We start from the raw sequence: 23,842 nt of genomic DNA, 5'->3' as shown, positions 1-23,842 counted from the left end.
AGGAGCAGAAAAAATCGTTACAGGCAAATTATTATAAGAATTTTTGCTGTAGCCTATTGCAAAATTAATTACCTTCAAGTGTTGGCTGGGCTTCGTCTTGTCCTGTGAAAAAGAAAAAGAAATTAATTTTTTTTTCCTATATTTATACCATTTCTTTTCCTTGCTACAGGCTGATTCATCAGACTTAAACAGCATTTTTGTGATTTTATATCATCAAACAAAAGTGATTTATACATTTAAATTTTGTGCAAGGAAGAGTCATAGTAATAGAATAGTGTGAAGAGATCATTACATTATAAATGTATTAAAATATTCAGAAAAAAAAAACAGAACAGAAACAAAAAGAACAGAAAAAAAAAAAATCACAGTTGAAACTTACCTTGACCTTTTCCAGCAACAGAGTAATCTTTTGAAGGCCACACATGTGTAAAATCACCAAGGAAAGAAAAAGATGAAACTAAACACAAAAATAAACCATCTCAAAAAACACAAAAATAAACTATCTTAAAAAACAAAAACTAAACTAGCTCAAAAATTGAAATGATCACAAAATTTGATAATTTGACAATTCTAGAATTTGTATAATACAGATGAATCCCGATTTATTTTACATGAACCCTAGCTTATCAATATTGATGAAAACAAGCAATAAGAGTCCCAAAGTTGGTTCACATAGGAAAAAAAGACAGGAGAGACATAATAAATGTCTGACAAATATACAAGAATTTTTGATCCCATCCCGTAGGATGTTTCCTTATTAAATCAAACCTTACTTTTAGGATGAAGTGGCCTATTTTCTGCACACTGTGGAATGTTTTCCGCAGCTGATAGAGAGAAAAAAAACACAGTAAGAACAAACTTCTTGAAATAATTCAATAAATGAAGTTGTTTTTAACCCGTCCAGTGTTATTGATAATATTACGTCAAAGTTCTATGGAAGAAATACAAACACCATTTTTTTGCTTAGGAGTCAAGTATTACATCAGCATCAGGAGTTTTGGATTTGCTGACTTTTGATTACAGGAGGGGGGGGGGTGTTTGAATGTTGCTTACACCATCAACCACTCTTTGTTGAAGACATTAAATATTCCAAACTGCTGACAAGGGAGGAGGTCAAAAATGGCTAAAATCTGCTGATGTAATACTTGAATGGACCCTTGCCAAGTATTTTCACCAATTTGAGATGAGATAATGTAACTTCGAGAATTTTTCCTGTAAGCAGATAAAAACAAGTTTTTCACTCAAAATCTTTTCTATTTTTTTTTATGCTTGTCTTTGCTTGATCCCTCAAGCAAAGATAAGCATTAGGCCAACTCACACTTTCAGAAATGAATGTAAAAGGCACAACAGGTAATGTGTTGACCACGAACATAACTTCTCCCTATGAAAGCTCCTTGCAAATATGTATCAGCCTTGCAAATAGTACCAATTAATACTTTTATTGGAAAATAGAGTAAGAAAGAAAGAAAAATTCCATAAGAGACCCTTACCAGAAGCTCATTAAATTTTACAAATCATATGTGATTACACTCACACCCCAATTTTCACTTCCATCAGTTTACCTTATATGACATAGAACAAATTTTAAAACATACTACCAACATGATATGTTCATGAGTAGCAGACATTTTATATGTCCGATCAATTTTAACACTGGTAAATTACACTGAATTACTCTTCATTCAAGTGGCAATTATATTCGCCATATTTACAATCAAATTTCCATACACAAAAATCAGTAATATACCTGAACATGGAACTGAAATATTTTTTTTTTCCTGTACCAGCTGAATGAATTTCCTAGCCTTGCAACTTCTGCACTGGTTGAGGTCAATACATTTCCCATAATTTTTGCAAGGTTTCTCCACACTTTTCTGTGAAACTTTTACTGCTGATTCGCAATGTCTGCACAGATTCACCTCATTCAATTTTATTTTGCTGAAGTTTTGGCATATTTCACATCTAGGTGCCTGAAATTAACATAGATTTTGTTCATTATAATGCATAAAAAAACTTGAGATACTCTTTTGATGATAATTTTACTGAAAAAAAAATGTAAAAAAAATTCAATTTCGCAAAAGTTCTTAGTTTCAAAAAAATATTACAACTGCATGTGTGGAAAAAAGCTTGCCAAGTAGCTACTCTCAGTTTGGAATTAATCAAGTTTGACTAAGTTCATGATGCTACTTGTACTAAATCACACATGCACCTCGTCTACATTCAGCCATCAATTTTTCTAACTATGAGTGAAGTGTGATGATTGAATAATTGTACTGTTGTAGACCTGTTGCTCTCTGTGGAAAGGCTTTTTAAAGGGGAGATCGGCTCACTACTAGTATATACTGTATGTTGTGACAAAAGCACGAAGTTAAGCTATCTCACACATTGGCCACGTGAAAATAAATTCGGTTCCAACAAAAAACTGAATAAAATCACAAATAAAAAAAAGGTCTTTCATTACTTGGAGCATGGAGTTCAAATTGGACAATTAAGTTTGAATCACAATCACTTGAAGATGCAAAAAACAAAATATATATATATGTGTGCGTAGGAAGCATTCACATAAAAAAAAATATTGGTGTTCAAGGCATAATGAAGATAGAATACAATCAAACTTCGAGATAACACATCAGATCACTCTACTTACCGGGTCACTTGTACAATGGTGATCGTCTTCTATAGTGTGTGTGTGTTCTTTGTTCTTATGTTATTAAACTCCTCATAATGCATCTCCACACTCTGCTTCATATAATGCTCACACATAACGCTGGCCCCTATGTAGCTGGAAAAGTATCCACCTACCCATTTACACTAAATCTTATCATCACAAAGGCCTATGCCTTCAACACCCTCTAGTGTGGAAATGCATTGAGATGGCTTGGTGGGAGCACTGAGACAGACTCCCTACTTTTATATTCATGCATACTCTTTCCCTCAAGGTTATCACTGATAATTTAGAATTTTGGATTGCTGTTATAAAACTGAATAGTATTTTTTTTTAGTTTTTTTCTTATTTATGCAAGAGACTTAAGCACCTGGGACTTCCAAGCCATACCCAGGTCTGCTCATGTGTTGAGACAACCTAACAAATATGGTTAATTCAACCATTGAAATGAGATTTTCACTTGTTTAAAACTAGGGTATGCCGATTTAAATCATTTGTTTTTCCTTTTTTTAATCTCTCACCGATTTGAATTTCATCTTTAACCCAGGAGAACTCGTTGCGTCAGATTTTCTTATTGTGGCGTGAAATATTTTGCTTCACGCTCAAAACTAAAAAGGGTCAGAGTTTCTGCTCTGGTCTTGATAATCAGTGCGCTTCAAGTGATGGCAAGGATCAGTTTGTCACATACTGTCAATAAGTGTGAGGAACAGATCTCGTGTACAATTTACTAACAGCACTGTCCTCATGCTCAATCTTTCTTTCTTTCAACCTGAGCACAACTCCAGTCTATGTCCATGGGCAATTTACTACCGAATGAGTTGTGTTGGAAGTATGAATGTGTGTACCTAACTATTAGTCTGAGTGCATATATAGTGTTATGTCTGATTTTCAGTGCTGCCATCTATATTTCAGAAGTGTAATGATTGAATATTTGTACCATTTGTAGGCTTGTTGCTCTCCGTGGTGAGACTTTATCACAGGGAGATCAGCTCGCATTCACACCACCTCAAAGTTGGGAACCACAAGAAACCAACTACAGCCGACCACCACTGTAGCACCGGTGGGGTTCGAACTCTGGTCCTCACGATGCCAAACCACAGATACCCAATATTACACAATTAATTTGAAACCAGTATCGAGAAAACGCTCTTCCCAGACACCATTTCAATCTGAATACTCTGGCCGTCAGACAAAAAAACCCTTATACAAGTGGTGTGGTGGGATTATAATGATCCATGACCAATGATATAGAGCAGTGGTTACTGGAAGCCATGGCCCAGAAGGGGACCTAGGATATTCCAGGAGGGGCTACGGTGGGAAATCTTACTAAAGGAAAGCAATAGCCATTGATAAGGAGGCCACAAAGAAATTTTTAAAAAGAGTGACTGAAAACATTTAATTTCAAATAAAATACATAGTTTTTTGCCCCATTAAAGTAACATTAACATGAGAAAGGGGGAAAAAAAAGGAAATTTTTGCCTGTAATCTGCATGGCCTGTAATCTTACAATATATGCTGTGTGATTGACAGTAAGCTAAAGACAAAAACTATAGAAGAGGCTTCAGCAAAATGAAGTAAATACAGGAAATGGTCCCAAGACTTTTTATACAAAGAGGCTGTCATTAAAAAGGCAGACAAAGATTTGTTGACCATTCATTGACATTTGAATGCTAGTGATGGTAGTAAATGTAATCCTAGCAGTAGAGGCCACTTAGAGTAGCTCAAATCTATCCTCAGCTGGACACTGAGTGGTCTGTTGGGATTAGAAAATTGAATAAAGGATAATTGCTGGGGGGGGGGGCATTTTTGCCATAAATACAAACCAACAAAAAAAAAATTAATTTACCTTTGATTAGTTGGCAGGATATTTAAACACCAACATGAAATGAATACAAGAGTGTGTTTAATTCAAAACTTTTTGAAAAATTATGAAAAAATATTTTTCTATACTCTGTGTTTTTTATTAACTTAAATAGTTATGCAATTTTAATTAATCACTCGTCAAATAAATTCAATTCTCATTTTTTTCAATACTATAAAATAATCTACAGGAGCCAAAATAATCCTTTCTTGGGCTTTTGAGAAACTTTTCCCAAGATTGAACATGTTTGACTAACGAACAGTTTCCTATATATACAGGAGTTCCTCAAAGCAGAGAGTAACAAGGCTATGTATGGTGTGGAGTTCTTCCACAGAAACATGCATTCTAAATATAGGGCTGTATAGAGATAATTTACATTTTGAAGCTCATGTTCATTATCAATCCCAGCTTTTTTTATTAAATGTGTATTCTTCGAAAAAGAATTTTATAATCATAGAATAATTAATCAAAACAATCAAACATATATATATATATATATATATATTGATTAATGATTATACATCACCTCAGCATTCTTCCCATTCATGCATTCTTGTTCTGCCATTCTCGCAAAATCTAACAACAAAATAATGAACATTGTGAATAGATCAATTTGTTATACTTTTTGGTTTTTCAAAATGTGATAACAGGCACAGAAGTATTCTTTTTTGTAAAGATAGCATGATAATTAATCCCTTGGACATGTAAGAATCCAATTTTCCTTATAAAAAAATCCAGAAACTCATTCTTTTGGCAAGCCCTACATATTGTGGAGAGCCACTTAGGGTGAGATTTTAGGCAGACTCCTTTTCTACTAGTTGAATTGATTTTCAATCAGGTTTATGTTGCAAAAGAACAAAATGTTGAATAGAAACATACACACTAGACAAAAATTAAGCATGCCAATTAAGTACAAAAATGTAAGCATAATATAAAGCAATTAAATCCTGTCAATCACACTTTTCCCATATTTGGGGGGGGGGGCGGAATAGGTGAAAAAATTGGACAGCAAAAAAAGTCGTCAATAACTGACAATTTTCCCAATGAAGTAAGTACAAAACAGTACAGTACACAATAGACTTAAAACTACAATTTTATAAACAGTGTTCATTTCAAAAAATTAACACTTGTGTTAATCATCAAATAAGAAAATATCCTTCAGTCTATATTTATGTAAATCAACTAGCTATTTTATTAAAACACCCAAAAAACGCATTATTTCACAAGTTCATTTTTTTCCGAAGGGGTCATTCAAGTATTACGTCAGCATCAATGGGGGGGGGGGAGGGGTTCCGATTTGCTGACAAGGAAGGAGGGGAGGTTTGGATGATGTTTCCTTCATCAACCACCCTTTATAAAAATATGAAATATTCTTAATGGCATCTTATTCGGTGCGCCAAAAACGGAAAAACTTTTTGATAGTTATTGGGCACCTGAACTAACATTCTACCTATTGATAAGTCTCCTACATCTAAATGTTTCACAGATCCTTCAAGTGAAAAATTTGATCATTATGGAAATGTTTCCGGGCCGATAAGTGCTCTGGAACTGTGCCACACATCACTTAACTGATCCGTAATTATGTCCCGGATCACTCAAGTAATCTGGAAAATGTTCTGCGGGTAACTTGAGTGATGTAGAACGGCATTGGGGCCGCTTAAGTGCTCTAAAACTGTGGCACATGTCACTCAAGAGATCCCTAAATGTGCCAAGGATCGTTTAAGTGTTCTGTAACTGTATTGCGGGTTACTTAGGTGATCTTTGAATGTGAAAGTGATCTATGAGGCCTACTTCAGCGACACGGAAAATTCTGTATAGATGGAAAAGCATGTTCAGATAATTTTTTGTGGGCCCATTTTCTAATTTTTTACAATAGGTGGTTCAGTCACTCGCACTTGATCCCATGCAATTAGTTCCGAATAGTGCTTAGCAGAAAAGTTTATTTTCGGAACATGGAATGTACGGATTTCTGAGGGTAATGAGATCAATAAATTCTCTGGGTGGGCGTAGAAAGCGTTCCTTTGAATAACTGGGTCAATGATGCATAATGTTTTGTCAGGTAAAAACCTAGATAACTCCACTAAATTGAACAAATGTCTTGCTCCATCAGCATACGATGACTCTTATCTTAATGTTGAACCATATTGGTGCGTAAACTTTTGTTATGTACTCAGTCAAAATGCTGACGAAGACACCCATCGGTAAATGCGGAAAGCTCCAAGAACGTGACCCCAAGTGAGAAGCAAATGTCCTTCAGGCCTAAATTGCATTGGTTGATCCTATACCTCCTAGTACTCCATGGCAGTACTGGAATCACTGCCACATCTGAACCCCCCCCCCCCCTTCCCAGCGGATAATAGTAAATCCTGGTACTGTGACAGAGACTCACTGATAACCGCTCCTATCTACAGGATTATCCGCAAGGGCATCTTTCTGCTATGAAAAACCTCCCAAATGTTGCCAATTTCCCCCCAGGAAGACAAAAACGCTCGAAACCGTAAAAATTCCTACACACTCTGTTCCATAGAATCGCCGATGATTAAATCATTATCCCCCTACCTCATCCATGACCACCCATTTACCCACTAAACTGTCGTTCATGGAGATTGCTTCATTGTCGACAGGTGGCTTCGTAATAACCGGGCCCACTAAAACCCTAACTCTTGTCTCGTAATGCTTCGCCTCGGGCTCCAACTTTGCCCCATCCAAACACCCTTTACAGTTGAAACTATCCGCAACTATCCCCCTAGATCAGGGAAACCTCCCAGCGCAAGCTCTACACTGCACTAATTGAAGTTGAGGCATACTAACACTATTGCCAAAAAGTAGATAACTTTAAAAACAGGAAAATGAGAAATGTTGACAGGAAATTAAAATAACGCAAATTACATTACAATGCAAAATATACGTAAAAGATTGTGTGAAAAAATTGAGTAAAATAAAATGCTCAACACAAAATCATGAAGAAATAATATACATAAATACAACGGCACAACAGGCAAAATGCCTGAAAATGCGGTTGAGAGAAAGATGCTCATAATAAATATGGATATCATATATTTCAAATGGATGGATGTTAAATATGTATATAAAGAATGCAACACACCCTTAAAAAGTAGATTATCTAAACATAAACACATTAAGACTAAAGAGTGTTCAGAAAAGTGAAAAGTTCAGAAAATCGATTTCGACACAAATTCGGTAACGCAAAGGAATAAATTGAAATTTAGCAAAAAATGATACCCCCTCCCCGACAAAACTGTGATAAGAAGTGTTTTGTTGTCAAAAGATGCACTCCTCCCTCTCATTAAGGCATACCCATAGGATTAAGATGAATTCGTCAGTTGGAAAAAAAGATGGCAGCTAGATCTGCTCCTATTCACGCGCTTGTTTGCTTGTCAATAGTTTATAACTACACAATAGAATGGAGCTATGGAGTGGGGAGATAAGACAATTCAAGTTCCAAGAGAATACCAACTGTTGAGCATCATTGACTATACAAAACTGAAAATGAGTTAGGTTGAAAAGGTGTTCGGTCGACAGAGTTGTTTGGAAAATTGACGTTTGGATAAACGAGGTTTTACTCTATTAAGAGACAAAGAATAATTTATATTTATTAGTATTACTTGTAGCTATCTACTTACTAGCTCTAAAACAATAGGACCCAAACTGAAAAAAAAAATTACTGAGAATACCTGGGAAAAAATATACTGTTCGCTAATTTTGTCAACTTTTTCTCTCTTGTATAAGTGAAAGTGAATAAATTTCTTCTAATTAGCACTGATTAGTTTGATTTCATGGTGAATAAAATCAACGTCCCTCATCTCCAACTTCCACAAGTATAGGGCTGTTAAGGTTCCAGACTGTGAGCTGGAGACATATGCCCGGAGGATCCATATCCATAATGATATCTATCCTCCTAGATACCTCCTAGAATCATTGAGGTATTGGACATATTTATTTTTTTATTAAATAAATTATACTATTTTTTTAAAAATAACATGGTAATCGCGTGTTCTCAAGAATGTGTATGATCTGTCCAGGGAATTTTGCTTTTTTAAACTAATAAATTCACTATGGAGGTTCTATATGCCTGGCCACAGGATGTAGGGGGAATGAATGTCACAACTAGGGCAGGAAATTTGGAAGGGGACAAATTTTGTGGGGGGAAGGGGGGGAAACATAATGGGCAGCAAAATTACGCTCTCTCCCTCCCAAAAAAATCCTAGTTCTGGTCCAAACCATTATCAACAAGTGAAGTCGCGGGTCAATTTGAATGCTTATTCTTTGCGCAATGAACCCCCTTCATAGGCGTAAAGAAATAACACCCCCATGACACTGTACAGCCTTGTATTTTTTATTAATTCTAATTTTATTGATTTTTTCCAGCATAAAAATCATGGGAACATTCACCAACTCACGCACTCATGATATCAAGTTTGTTCCTCCTTCTGACACATTCAAGTATTATGTAAGCAAAGTTTTAGCCATTTTTGACTCCCTCCGCACTTGTCAGCAAAATTTCGTCATCACTGCCCCACCTCCTAACGCATATTGGTGGGATCAGAAACATACGTGGGAGGGGACTCGTGCACCTCTCCCCCCCCCCCCCCAAGAAAAAAAGATTTTTCAATGCAAAAAATATTTTTTAAAAAAACAATTTCTAAAGAAAATACCTTTACATATTGTTATAATCTATTTCTGTTAATTTCAATGCTATTTGAAGGATAACAACTCAAACTGTCTTTAAAAAATTCATTGCGAGCCACACTTTAAGCCATATATGGTAAACCCTTGACCCGCAGACCAAGTGTGGCCCTGAAGGTTATGGGATGTGGCTTGCCCCCCCCCCCCAACCTAATTTTGTAAAAATGAACTAAGGATTTACAAATCGCTTAAATGACCTGTGGCACAGTTCCAGAGCATTCAAGTGGCCCTTGCCAAATTCTCAGATAACACACAAGCAGTTGAACTGTGCGTACGACTCGTAACTGAAGCATCTCTTGCTGTATCAACGAATCGTGAAGGCTTCATTCAAGTCAGAATAAAATCAAGGAGTACTCTTCCATCGTTGGAAAAAAAAGCGGACTATTTTACAAAAAAGTGAAATATAATAACAGTGTGATAACAGAGGAAGCCATAGAGGCATTCTACTGACACCTATATCGTCAAACTGTTTTGGTTTTTTTTAATTTGGAACATGGTTATAGTTTTGTCCCCACCCCCCAAAAAAAGGTTTATTTTCATCTCCCTATATCAATCACTATATTCGGGAGTGCTTGAAAAATTCCCCTTTCAACTGCCATGACAGCTGCAATGTTTGCTTGTCAGTTATTACTCATACATGAAACTCGTATTTCTCTGGGTTTATATAAATAAATAAATGTGTGTGTATATTTAGTTTTGCCTCATATACTGAATAACTTTAAGTGTTTCTTTTCTAAACAATGCTTTTTAAAAATCATCATCTTTCATGTTTGATCATTTTTGTCGCACCACGGTCATGTTCTGCACACGAGGGATAATTAGACCAGGGCCTACAATTTCTTGCCGATTCCGACCGGCAGGCTTGTTTTTTATACTCATCGAGAAGTTAGTGCGCTAACCCCTCTATGGGGGACTCCCTGCGGTAGCAATGTTTTCTGCGGTTATGTCGCCGCTTTTGTTGTACCCCTGTGTCAGGGAAGTTTTCTGACAAGGACGAATCGGATATCGAACTCACGACACCTCTAAACATCCTTTGGTACTTTAGGCGAGTATTTTATCGACCTGGGCTACAGCACCCTTGTTTATGTTTAAAAATATTTTTATAATGTGTACTTAGAAAAGTCTTTTTGCTCAACCTTTAGGGTCTGTGAGGAACCTCGAGATATCAATGTTTTCCTAGATTCTGGTGTAAGTTCTTAAAACCTTGAAAAGCATCTTTTGAATACAAAGGCAACATCAATTTCCAAAAAAAATGAAAAAAACTCCCTTTTTCGTTCCACCCTAATATCACGTCCGAAACGCATAGCTAGGAAACCACAGTAACCAAAGTAAACGTTCCGAAAGTGATCATTGAGACCCAAAAACTATTGTTGCCCGACAGTTTTTTTTTTTTTTTTGCCTATTTGGGGCATTTGCTCTGCTGACGAAATTTTAAAGTTGCCTATCGTTCAAGTCGGGTCCTATTTGGTATATATGCAAAATTTGGCGACGATCGAACTAAAATTGTAGATTTGTATATAGAGAACATACACACAAAATCAATTTTATATACCGTATATAGATTTTCATAGTGGGTGATTGATGACGAAGCATCATCCAGACCCCTTCCCCACTTTGTCATCAAAAGTCACCAAATTGGAAACCCCCCTTATCGATGCTGACGCAATACCTGAACGATCCCTAACCAATATTTTAGACACAAAGAAAAAAATGTCCCGTATAATGGGATGCATGGTCTGAGCTTTAAAATTTGCAGTGGCACGTCTTGGAAAAAGGTTGGCCACCCGTTTTGAATATTATGCTTATTCTATACGGCTTCCGGAAAAATAGAGGAATGTCATACATGTATGAGTATGTTTGCAAGCTAGAGGTTTCTCCGGTACTTGATTGGTTCAGTTCGTACTTTATATAGCGCCCTCCTCTCGCAATTAGGAAAGCCTCTGGTTAACTTTTAGTGACAATTTGATTTGGAGGTTATTCCGAGATTGAATGAGAAGACCATTTACTCATGGTTTTTTTATATTGATATATACTGAATATTAGTTTTTAAGCACAAAGGGTTCATGGATCAAAGATGTTAAGAACCTTTGAACTAGGATTACTAACAACTCAGATTGTTCAGAAAACAATAGGAAATGAGTACTATGGAAGTTTTATTTGATATGAAAGACCACGTGTTGCAAAAAATAGGCGCATTAAATACATGGGCCATTTTTGAGAAGTTTGCTATATAAAAATTGCTCATTATAATTTGCTTCAAAGCAGTTTTCTTTAGACTACCAAGGTCCTTTCTAAAATGAAATCTCAATACTGGCATTTGTGACAATGGAAAGCAAACGTCTGGAGAAAGAAATTCAGAAACTTTCAGAAAAGTACAACTGGAAACTCAACGTCATTACAATTATCGGAATCTGCAGGATAGCAGATCTACTTAGAAAAATAATTAATGCATACTATAGCACCTAGTCATCAGAGATCTCTTGGGAACAATTCAAGGCGGCTACAAAGCCTTCAAACGATGAATTTCGTGAAAATTTTCGTCGTTATTCATATGCTCATTTCAGAATGCAATTATTCTAGAATAAAAAACTGCTTCATTTGTCTCTAAATGCGTTTTCTGATATTTTTTTTCTCATGATTTCTCAAGAATTTTTCAATGAAACTTTCTCACTGTATAAAAAAATACATAATCAATATTTACTTCACCAGGAAGAAAATCATTGAGAGGTGCAGTGTTTTACTGCATTCAGTAAACACTTTTACAGGGGCGAAACATTAACTGAATTTTATAAATTAATATATTGAAAAAAAGGACTAGTTTTCCCACATTTGTGTTGTCATCGTAATCGTAAATTATTTATACAATCTTAATACTTCAAAAAACAAACACCCAACAACATATGGGAGAAATGCTACAGAGGTTACAGAAGTACAGAAAGTGATACTTCGAAATACATTGTCAGTAGTCGAAGGGTTAAATAGCTTTGGCTGTGCAATGAACTAAAAACTTTGCTATATGTTTGAAACTTCTCCAATCAAATGATTCTGAATTGAGAATGCCAAATATTTTTAACGAAAGATGTGTATTTTTACCGTCTCAAAATGTTTTCATAGCATTCTGAAACTAGAATACTATTTAATATGTGTGAAGAACATTTTGAACAAGCAATAGCTTTTAATGTATAACGTCTAGCAGAAGTACTGAAAATATACTAATTTGACATAAAATTGGCAACAACTTTTTTTTCACCAAAATATTCATGAAATGACATTCATTTTCTTAATTTTATACCATATCCAAACCAAAACCTTATGCGTTTTTTCAAAAATGTCTTTATTTAAAAAATAATAGTACCGCCACAGTCACATTAAAATAAGGAAATTCAAAAGAAATTCAGCTAAAAAGGCATTAACTTCCAATAGCAATCAATACATTACACAGTGAAGTCACAGAATAACAGAAATGCTAGATTGGGACTACCAAAACTTAACTCCGAAATAAGAAAAGAAATCCATAAGAAAAATTTTACCTAGCAGAGAGTAGCGACTTTTTCTAATTTATCACAGATTTGCCAATGTATCACATATATATCTGCAAGTTTACCTTTTTTTTCGGTGAACGTAATTTGCAGAAAAAATATCATACAATTTCCCATTAAATTTGATTGCAGAAATTTTTTGGCAGCAGTCATTAGCCATTCAAAATAAATTACCGGATGAAAACAGCCATGTGAAAAAATATTAACTTCTCAAATGAATTCAGAACTAATGAATTCTAAAGAAATTAAATTCTAATACAGTTTCGTACAGTGTGAAAGTTTTTTAGCGATGGAATTACAAGACAATTTCAATGATCATTGATCACAATTCATTGTAAATCAACGAAATACCATCGTTTTCTCAACTCAAAAAAATAACCGCATTAAAATTATTTCCTTCTCTGAATCATCTCTTTAATCCTGCAGACCAATAAATTAAGTTGAACATTTTCACGGACCAACGGAAATGGGATAAAAAATTGGCAGACCTGACAAACGGCTAGGGAAATAAAAACCAATATACAGACAATTAACTGACCAATTTACTGCCTGATATAAAGAATACCGTATTTTAACGTGTGTAAGGAACCCTTTTTGAAAAAAATTAGACCCCAAAAAATAGGGGGAGGGGTTCCTGTATATGGATAGCATTATAGATATTAACAGATTACTCAATTCCTTGCAATTTGCTATGAGAATGACTGATAATGATAATGAACCAGTTGATGAAGTTGACTGTGATGTTTGGTTTCTATGATGAATAAAAAATACATTTGGAAACTTTTTTTTCACATTTTGCGCCCAAGAGGGGGTTTTTCACACACGTTAAAATGCAATATACAGTCAAACCCCGATTTAACGAATCAGATAAAGGAACGTTTTATTCGTGAAACTTTTACGTGGTTGAGATAACACAAACACACGTAAAAGAACTTCTAAAATAAATTAGTTGAATCGGAAAATTCGTTTAATCGGAGTTCATTAGGTATATCGCGGGTCAGACTGTATACTAATACGCACTATTTAACCAGACATGCATCTCGTACACATTCCTCTACGGAATTTTAAATCTCTTCATTTTCTGCGGATTTTTAATATGTACAAGAGAACATAAGGAATATAGTCAATATTGCAAATAGAGGCAGTTTTTCATCCATAACATCGCCGAACGACGGTTGAAAATCAATGCTCTAGATCAGGGGTGGCAAACTTCTTTCTGTTGGCGGGCCGCACCAGTGGTGCAACTTCGGTGTATAAGCCGCTCTATTATAAATTGAATTAATTATTTATTGAATTGATTTCGTCCCTAAAAATAAGTTCGTAAACAGTTAGTTAATCAAGAAATCTGTTGTCGGAACCGACAGTTCAAATAATGATCACAAATTAGTTTAATTTTTTTCAAGGTACATACTTCTACCTTATCGCCGCGGATTGCACAAAATTACTTCACTGGCCGCATGCGATTCGCGGGTCAGCTGTAGGCCACCCCTGCTCTAGCTCATATTCCATCATTAAACCTTTATCTACGGCAAGAGTCTTCAACGCATGGCCCGTGGGCCACATTCGACCCTCGGAGCATTTTACCGTGGCCCACCGATAATATTTAGAAAACGGCTAAAGACATCGAAAAAGAGGATAAATGGAAAAATAATTTGATTTTGCCAGCAGGCCAGTGAGATATGGAGCAAGCGGGGCCCAAAGAGTTTTTACGACTAAGTCAGCATCCGAAAAGGCATACCCGATAATAAAATTCCCAGTAATGCTGACAAATACATTACCGGAAAAATAATTCAAGAATTTTTTATAAAGAAATTATGAAAAAAACTTATTATTGAAATTGTTTAGTAACTGATTAAAATTTTTAATTAATGGGTGATTAATTCTAAAATAAAACATTTTCATAAACAGTGAAATAATTTCAGCTGTAGCAATAGGAATTATTTCATAATTGATAAAAAAAAATATTCCTAGGATTACTGAAAGAATTTATTTCAGAATGAACCAAAGAAATAATTTCAGAGCTAACGGGATAATTATTACAAAAAAAATTTAAAGTGAATTTAAAATAATTAAAAGAATAAGTAATGAAATCAAACTTTTCCAGAATTGTACAGAAATGATTTCAGAGTACTTTATCGGTAAGTAATAAAAAAAAGTAATTTCAGAATAAATGAGGTCTTCAACTATTTTGGGCCCCTGTTCAGGTTGGGGATCCGGTTGGCCCTTCTGTTAAGACAGTGTTTCTCAAAGTGTGCGTCGCGATGAACTGTAGATAGTGATTACATAGTGCTGCTACCTATGCTTCGAGTGGTTCTTGTATATTGGAAAACACATACCGAACTATTGTGGGCGCCGCATACGAACCGTGAATTGAGCAAGAGAGCCGCGGGTGACATAAGTATGAGAACCACTGCGTTAAGATGTCGGTGTGCGATTGAGGATTCTGGATTAAATCTTATTATTCGAAATACCTCAATAAGGAGTCTAATTCTTGCTTTGGCCCACGATGTCTAAAAAGTTGAAGACCCCTGATCCACGGCATTATGAAAAAGTAGAATGAGAAGAAAATGGCAATAAAAATATAAATGCATTGATAAATAGTAATCATGTAAATTATTTGGTTGGTCGTTATAGTACTAATTAATGTCACAATATTAAGATAAAAAAATAATTCTTCCAAACAATCAGATAATGCGCAATGAATTGTCTAACCTGGTACTTTCCATCAGCTAGATGAAGTGTTAATTAACCTTAATTCTATAAAACGCTGGAAAATTTTAACAATGTGAAATAATGTTCAATATCATAATAACCTTCAAGAACACTCACTGTAGCATCAGCGCATAGCGAAGTTCAAAGTTTATTACGCAGGCGACAGAAACCAACGTAAAATTTTGGAAAATTTTGCGTGCTTTAACTGATATCATTAGAAATCAAAGTTCTGTATCAGTGAATATTCACGATTTACATACAAAGATAGTGTATCAAAAAAATTGGATTTAAATTTACATACCGCTTTCAAATCTTAACTGCTGTAAAACCTGAGAATACTACACACACGCAAACTCTTGATGACCACTGACCAAGTCAGAATTGTGTCTGCATATAATAATCCATCTCCAGCTTCGCCTCAAACCGAAACTAAAGAATTGTCCAATCAGAGATGTGGGTGGAAAATGTTTTTTATGAAGGCTCCATGCCACGTGTATGATATATACCAGGGAATGTGAGTAATCGACTAGGCTTTCAATAAAAAAAAAAGACACCAATTTTTTTTTTTTTTTCTCCGCTAGAATAGACATTTGTAGTTCCCTTGAACCCATCGTAATTGACCTAGGTTTTAATGGGAAATCGTTTGATTCGTCCCAGCTTCTGCCAAAACTCTAAAGATAAGTTTGTTTAAACACCAAGGAATGCTATAAAAATAACAAAAACTGATTGAAGATTAAAATGAATGGCTTCAAAATTATATAAATGAGACTATACAGGAAGATGAGAGATGCTGATCTTTTTATTTTCCAGCAGGTAACACAATCAACACCAGCTTTAGAGGCCTTTCACACGGAGCGGAAGCGGGTCCGGAAGAAGTTTTAACAATTGGAATATACTGAGCCTTTCAGACGAGCCGAAACCGTTTCCTTCTAAGATGGAGATATAGCAACTTTAACTGACTTTTGTCCATACTTTACAATTTTATACAATAAAACATGCCAATAACGGCCACTGACGGGACCAAAATTATAAGCCGTTCTGTTTATTACGAATATTTAATTGAGTACATACTTTAATAACTTTTAAATTAAATTAAAAAATTTTAATTTTTTCTTTTTAAATATTTGAAATTATTTAAAAAATATAAATATTGGAATTATTTAAAACATATAAATATTAAACATAACATAAAATATCTATACATATATATATTTTAATCTTTTAATTTTTTTAAACTTAAAAAAAAAATACTTTCATTAAACAACGTTATCCACGTACGGCGTTCACTCACAGCCGGATTAAGACGTTTGAAGGCCGTAAGCACTTGAATAGTTTTGGTGGTCCCCTCCCCCGATACCTACAAGTATATTTTACTCGATATTGAGCCTATAAACTAAAAAAAAAAAGTGAAATTTTATATTTCAGAAGTGACTAAACTAAGAATGGGATTTCACTATAAAAGGTTTATGAAAGTTATATTATAAAACTTCAAAAAAGCAACCAATAAATTTATCGTTTGTATTCGAGCAAATGCAACCGATCAACTTATTGGTAGCATTTTTAAAAGAATTATTATAAAATTTTTATAGTGTAATCCGGGCTTAAGGCCAAGATTACAATATAAAGTTTTATAAAAGAACTTTTATAAAAGTTGAACAGTTTAACCAATAGGCGAATCGGTTGAATTCAAGGAAATGCAACTGGTGATCTTATTGGTTGAATTTTTCACGTTTTATCAAAAAGCTTTTACAAAACTTTCATAGTGTAATCCCGGCCTAAGATAGAATTGTGGTGTGAATATTTCTAAGCACAGACATTTTGAAAGTCTCCGCTCCCTCTCCTTTTTTTTCTACTTGCAAGGTCTTTGATATCTCCTGAAGGTTTTTTTTTGGAACATCATTGGATGTTTTTGGAATTTTTCTTTCATATTTTTCCGAAAAGACAGTTTTTTTTTTTTCAAAATCTTTTGAAAATATTTTAAGATATTTTCTCCCATCGACTGTTTGTGAGGATCAGAATAAAGACATCTTTATGTCCATATTCTATGGGGCTCTAGATTGAACCACCAAAGAATGGCTCTAGGCTGCCTATGGGCACTCTCTCTGAATCAGGGATGAAGAAAAATAATTACAAAAATTTCGAAAAAAATAGTTTTATTCACGAATTTCAAACTGAAATTCGTGTGCTCGTGTGAAAGGGTATGCGGACCCGCACGCCTTTTCACACGAGCACATATTTACGGGCGTTTCGCCCGCATTTTTAGACTCATTTTGCTTTCACCCAGTGAATGCTGTATGTGGATAGCGCGTTGTTTTTATATAGTACTAGCTTACCTGTCGCGCGTTGCTGCGATCTCAGAAAAAAAGGCAGTTCAAGGGAACTCGTTATGATAACATTCAATTTACATTTTGTCATTTTTATTGAAACTCATTCATTTCCATATGGAAAAAATTTCAGAGCGTCATTTTAATTCTATTTATTTATTAGAGTGCTTGTGGATACACGATATTTTTTGTTTTTCCGTCTGGTGCGTACACGAATAAATCTGAAGGTTTTCCGACGCGTGAGCTGGCCACATACAGTTGTCCATGCGAGAAGCACTGATTCTCCCAATCTAGCCCACACACTTGCAGCGATTGCCCTTGTGCTTTGTTGATGGCCATTGCAAAAGCGAGTAGCACCGGAAACTGTAAACGTTTCAATTCAAATGACATATCTGTTGGGATCATTGGAATACGTGGCAACAATACATCTTCATCCTTAAATTTGCCATTCAAAATTGTAGCTTCGATGACATTGTTCATCATCTTTCTCACCGAAAGTCGTGGTGGATTGATATTTCGGAGAAGAATGATAGGCCCCGCCAATTTTCAATGTTAAAATGTGCGGTGGCATACCTCGCAAATCGAGTAAATTCAAGAATTCCGTTGGGTAATTGACAACTTCGTCTAGATTCATCACAGTATCGATGGACTTGTACGTTGTCGCTTCGCCTGGTATTCTGTTTTGAATGCTGAAATTGATGGCATTGGCATCGTTGTTTGTAGCTGCTAATATAGCACGTGCACTGAGCCACTGATGATTTTTGTAATTCCACGCGATATTTGGGAAAACCTTTTGAATCAATTCGTCTTTGGTTGATGTCATCTTACAAAAGTTTGTTGGCAAATGTGATACATTGTGTAGATCTGTCGATTGTCATCTTCCCATTCCCAATATCCAGCAATTGTTTTGCGAAACGTTCGGCGGATGCATCATTTTGTAGTTGAACACGCATATTGGTTTTCAAAGTGAATTTCTTTACATGTCGCCATAGAACTGATGATTTGAGACATGCATGAGGCAACATCAGCGGATATTGAACGTGGTATGACTTGCAGAGTTTGTCGAAAATCACCAGACAATAAAATGAGTGCTCCACCGAAGGGCTGTCCACTTCCCCTCAAATCTTGCAGTGTACGATCAAGCGCTTCCGATGCTTTTTTGTGAGCCATTGTGCATTCGTCCCACATGATAAGTTCACATGTTTGGAGAACTTTGCCCATTCCGGAATTTTTGGTGATATTGCATGTTGGCGTCTCAGTGGTTTTCAAATTCAACGGCGATTTCAGTGCTGAATGCGCTGTTCGACCATCATCCAAAAGTGTTGCCGCAATTCCAGATGATGCAATTGCCAGTGCAGTTTTATTCCGTGTTCGTATGGTTGCCAAAATGATTGAAATGAGAAAAGTTTTGCTTGTACCTCCGGGCGCATCTATGAAGTACAATCCGCCGCTTTGATTTGCAATTGCTTGCATGATTGTGTCATATACAATGCGTTGTTCTGGAACCAATTTTGGAAGATTCTTTTCAACAAATGTATCCAAATCATCGACATCGAAGTGTGTTTCACGTTGCAAATCACGATCATAAGCGTCATTTGCAGATCGATTTGGTGCACACATTCCCAACTGCACCAATCCTTTGTTAGCGATTGACAAACATATCCTCGATCGAAACTAACGCCTCATTATACACATTTGGTGTGAATTGTATGTCCGGATTCGTTGCTCGCAAACGGCGTAGGATGTCTTCACTCATGTAATCTTTGTATTTTTCCCAAAGATCTTTCGGATTGGATGGGAAACACGTTGTCAATATTATCGCTGCTTATTTGCTGTGGTTGAGCAGTATTCGATGCATCAGCGAGTGCTGTGTCCCAATGGGCATCGTTTTCAAGAAGATTTAATTCTTGGCAAGCTTCTCGATAGGTCACACATACTTCATCATTTACTGTTCTCAGTTCTTAGAAGGATTTCGGTCCACATATGTTAACTGACAGTAATCGCAGGTAAAAACATTCTTGATTGTTTGGATGAACTGTATACAGACGGCCTAACGCGTCGGACGAATATAAATTCGGATGTCCTTCAACTGGTTTGGTTTGCCCTGTTTATGACGTTGAAATTTTTTCGCTGATGCATTTCATGAGTAGTATTTTGGCACTTCTGAGTAAAGTAGCATTCTCTTGCGAACAAATCATCCGTGCACAATGAGAAGAACGCAGTTAACGTTGTTTGCGGTGGCGAAAATGCCTTTGCATGTACATTTTCCGTTGTAAAATGCACTGCTGTGCATGAACAACTGTTGGATGACGTTCATGAATTGGAAATGAGAAAAGACGCCAAACAGCTTCATTGCTGCTAATGTAGCGTCCCAATTGATATCGTTCGATTTCATCGATTGGTGTAGATGCATTTCCCTCTCCAAAAACTGCTATATCGCTTCCTTTGTTGACATATTTGCAAATGTATTTGATAGATTTCACTGAATTGCAATACTCGACATTGATGTGTGCTTTGAACGTCTTCGAGAGTAGTGGTGAATACGACACAACCCAACGATTATCGACTTCAATGTCATTGTTGCGCACTTTTAGAATGATGAATTTCCCACCATCTTCAGTTGATCGTCGACGATATTGTGGATATCCATCATTTCCACTGATAGTTTCGGCGTGTAAGTCTCTTGGATAGCGTTCCGTGCATTTTCCATTCTTCATGCACGGAGAATTGTTGTTGATCGCCACATGGACCATGAATCATGTTTTTGGTAACGACTTCGAATAAGCTTGGATCAATGGGGACATCTGGTATTTTTGCTGAGATGACTTCATTAATTTTGTCTGGTGTAATTTTGTCGATCAACCAAATCAAAATGTGTGCATGCGGTAATCCTCTTCTCTGCCATTCAATGAAATACATCCAACAGCGTGTCTCCCCAAAAACATGATGTATGACAATGAAATCCATCATAGATTTCAGTTTTTGTTTGAACACACGTGCGATAATGTCATGGCGATCCGAAGACGATTGTCCATGCAACAGAAGTTCTTTAATTTCATCCCACGTAGGATTGCACTTGAATGTATGAAAAAATCTGGACGGCCGTATGCGCGAACATAAGTCATTGCATCTTGTGAGTATTCATGTATGTGCCGTGGGCTTCCTGTGAATGTAGCTGGCAGTATGACCATTTTTCCCAGTTCATTGGGATTACCATCAGTAGCAATTGCATCGCGTAAATGAATATATTCTTCTGAGCGCAGTTCGGTTTGATTCAATCAAATAAAGGGAAGTCGTTTGGTCTCGATTTTTGCATACATATCGACAATGTATTGATGAAACAATTGCCGACATTTCAAAATGTGATTGTCTGGGTTCTCACGAATCATCAATCGATATGAATAGTAATTCATGGCACTGACTTTCTTATTGGTCTCCTCGTGTGTTTGTGGATTTCTCATTTTGATGTTGAAATGATATCCATCTTCTCCTTGCCAGAATAAAATTGACGATCGCCACTTCATTAATTGTTGGTGCGTTGTATTGTCTTTCGTGTTGGCCGGCTGGTGTTTTGTCAGCTCTAATGACAACAACGTAATCATCAGCTGGCATTCGCTCAAGGACCGTCCTGAACAGTCGAACTAATTCGTTGTGTTGATCGAATAAATTTTGAATGGCAGCAACAATTTCTCTATTAGTGTTGGTATTGAATCGACAACGTTGATCAACTTGTTCATCAGTGGTTACCATGAAATAAATTTGGAGAAATTTGTGATCTGAATCCGGCAGTGGTAGAAGTGATCCAACACGATGATAAATTTGCCCTTGGACTTTGAACGTTGGCATGTAATTGTCACGTATGATTTTTGTTGCACCGAACGATGTCATTTGGAAACATGAATTGTTCTTGCGTATGTTTGCCAAGAAATGTTTCGACTCGCTTGTGTCACCTGATACCAACGTTGATAATGGTTCGGGTGGTAAATGCAATTCTGGCAATTTCACTTTTCCACCTGCGCAGCACATTCCTGGAGTTTCATTCTTGAATTTCAGTGCACGGCAAAATTCGCATAACTTGTCCATTTTTCCAATAACGACACTTCGATGAAGACTGTAATCATAATCAGCATCGTAATGGAACGCAGCAAGATTCAAATCAGCGTGCTGTGTCCGTCTGGATTGAACATTGCGTTCTCGATTGGTTCCCAGTCTTGCTCTTCGTTGGTCAATTGTTTCATTCGAACGAGCTTGAGCAGTGCGTACTCGATCGGCTTCCAATCTTGATTCTCGTTGCTCGTTCGTTTGAGAAGAACGGGCTTGAGCAGTTTGTATTCGAACAGCTTCTAATCTTGCTTCCCGTTGTTCGTCGTAATCCTGAAGCTCGTAATGCCTTTTTCTTTCGTGCTTCAGATGTAGATCGACCAATTGATTTCCGTTTGGGGGGGGGGGCATAACTGTCGACTATGCTCGCAAATTCGCTGAAAATAAATAATCGCTAAAAAATCGAATAAATAAATTCGCTGAATAAAGAAATGGAAAAATTTATGGATATGCCACACAGTTCGTTATAATGATAACGAACATAATGATGAATGGATCCTGGGCCCCCAATAATCTTTTTGGGAATGTTTATTTTGGTTACTGTGGTTCTCAAAAAATGCGTTTCAGACATGCATATGCCTTTACAATTGTTTGCCTCTTCTTTAATGCTGCCAGTATAACAGTTTATTCCTTTGTAATGGTTTGTCACTTTTCCAATCCTCCCAGTAACTGAAGAAAACTTGGGTAGCACGGGGTATTATTGCTAGATGAACATGATAGTCATAATTAATTATTACTCCTTTTATGTTTATAAACAAAATATTTATTGACACCTCAACTTGATTTCTTCGGAAGTTACTTTTTTCGTACTGATTATCTTATTGTTGTATCACCAAGCTCGATTATTTTTGTTATATTTTAAATATTTCTTTTTTTTTAATAAATCAATATGTATATAATATATAAATCAATAAAAAAATTATTTAAAACTGTTAAATGATAATTATTATAAAAATAATGATTATAAAAAATAAAACATAAATCGCCGTTGTCTAGCACCCGCTACACAACTATGCCAGGAACCTTCGACACGCGCGCCACCTATCGTAGGATAGATATACTATGCCAGAAACCTTCCCGGGAGTGTACTCAACAACTTCCCAAAGTTTCATGGCGATCGGATGAATAGTGTAGTAATGCATAAAGGACAGACAGACATACATTCGTTTTTATATATATAGATTTAATTTTTTTTAAAGTTTCATTTTATTATTTAAGAATAAAATTTTGAAGTATGGACAAAAGGAAGATTCTACCTGTACTAAAAATATTCTTAAAATATTTGAACTGGCAAGCATTACACATGCTAATGTTTTTCACTAAAATGCTTTTTTCTTAAACTAGGTTTTTTAGATACGGAAATTTTTCATGCCGATTCTGGAACTGTAGGTGACTCACCGACAGCATTTATTGCATCATCTGCTGTCAGCTGTTGTCTAGAGCAGCGGTTCACAACCTTTTTTGACTCGCAGAGCCTTATCCAGTATATAATTTTTATGGCGGAGCCCTGTTTGTACATAATTTTTATGGCAGAACCTGTAGGCCTCTTATTTATTTACCTATCAAATTTACTGATTTATATTATTTTCCTCGAGTCGCCGCGGAGCCCCTGGGAGGTGCACACGGAGCACCGATTGAGAACTGGTCTAGAGAATTTTTTAGGTTATACAGTCGGCCCCCGTATTGGCTGTTTTTCCCTTTATTGGAAATTTTTTTTTTTTGACAACACTCAGCAATCGTCATTCACGTGTTCGGTTTACATAATTTGAGTTGTGCTTGTTTATTAGGGCTCATTCTTGTAGTGCTACTGATAATGCTTTGAGAAGACAAATAAAAGTGAAAACTTGACAAACAAAATTGGATATATTGACGAAAACTATGCTTGGCGAAAGCAAGTCAATACCTGGTGTGGCCCGCCATTACGGAATCGACA

General features: G+C 36.0%; 1 protein-coding gene across 9 annotated transcripts in view; it reads right to left on the bottom strand.

The window, feature by feature from the left end:
• LOC149075581 (uncharacterized) overlaps window positions 1-23,842 on the bottom strand; it is an 87,378-nt gene that overhangs the window by 37,216 nt on the left and 26,320 nt on the right. For 4 of the 9 annotated variants that reach the window (XM_089243067.1, XM_089243071.1, XM_089243068.1 and 1 more), the window contains exons 3-7: window positions 5,053-5,102; window positions 1,748-1,970; window positions 774-824; window positions 380-457; window positions 73-102 (exon numbers count right to left, since the gene is read on the bottom strand). In XM_089243067.1, the coding sequence (XP_089099193.1) occupies window positions 73-102; window positions 380-457; window positions 774-824; window positions 1,748-1,970; window positions 5,053-5,102 (432 nt within the window). Of the gene's footprint in view, window positions 1-72; window positions 103-379; window positions 458-773; window positions 825-1,747; window positions 1,971-5,052; window positions 5,103-15,785; window positions 15,860-23,842 lie in introns of those variants that run through there. The other 5 variants (XM_089243069.1, XM_089243073.1, XM_089243075.1 and 2 more) reach the window with 2 other exon arrangements.

The sequence above is a fragment of the Pholcus phalangioides genome, unplaced genomic scaffold, assembly GCF_987345545.1.
Source record: "Pholcus phalangioides strain wild (caught in Gottingen) unplaced genomic scaffold, Ppha-v1.0 ptg000015l_1, whole genome shotgun sequence".
NCBI lineage: Eukaryota > Metazoa > Arthropoda > Arachnida > Araneae > Pholcidae > Pholcus > Pholcus phalangioides.
The sequence above is the reverse complement of the archived record's forward strand: the minus strand, read 5'-3'. Positions and strand labels throughout refer to the sequence as shown.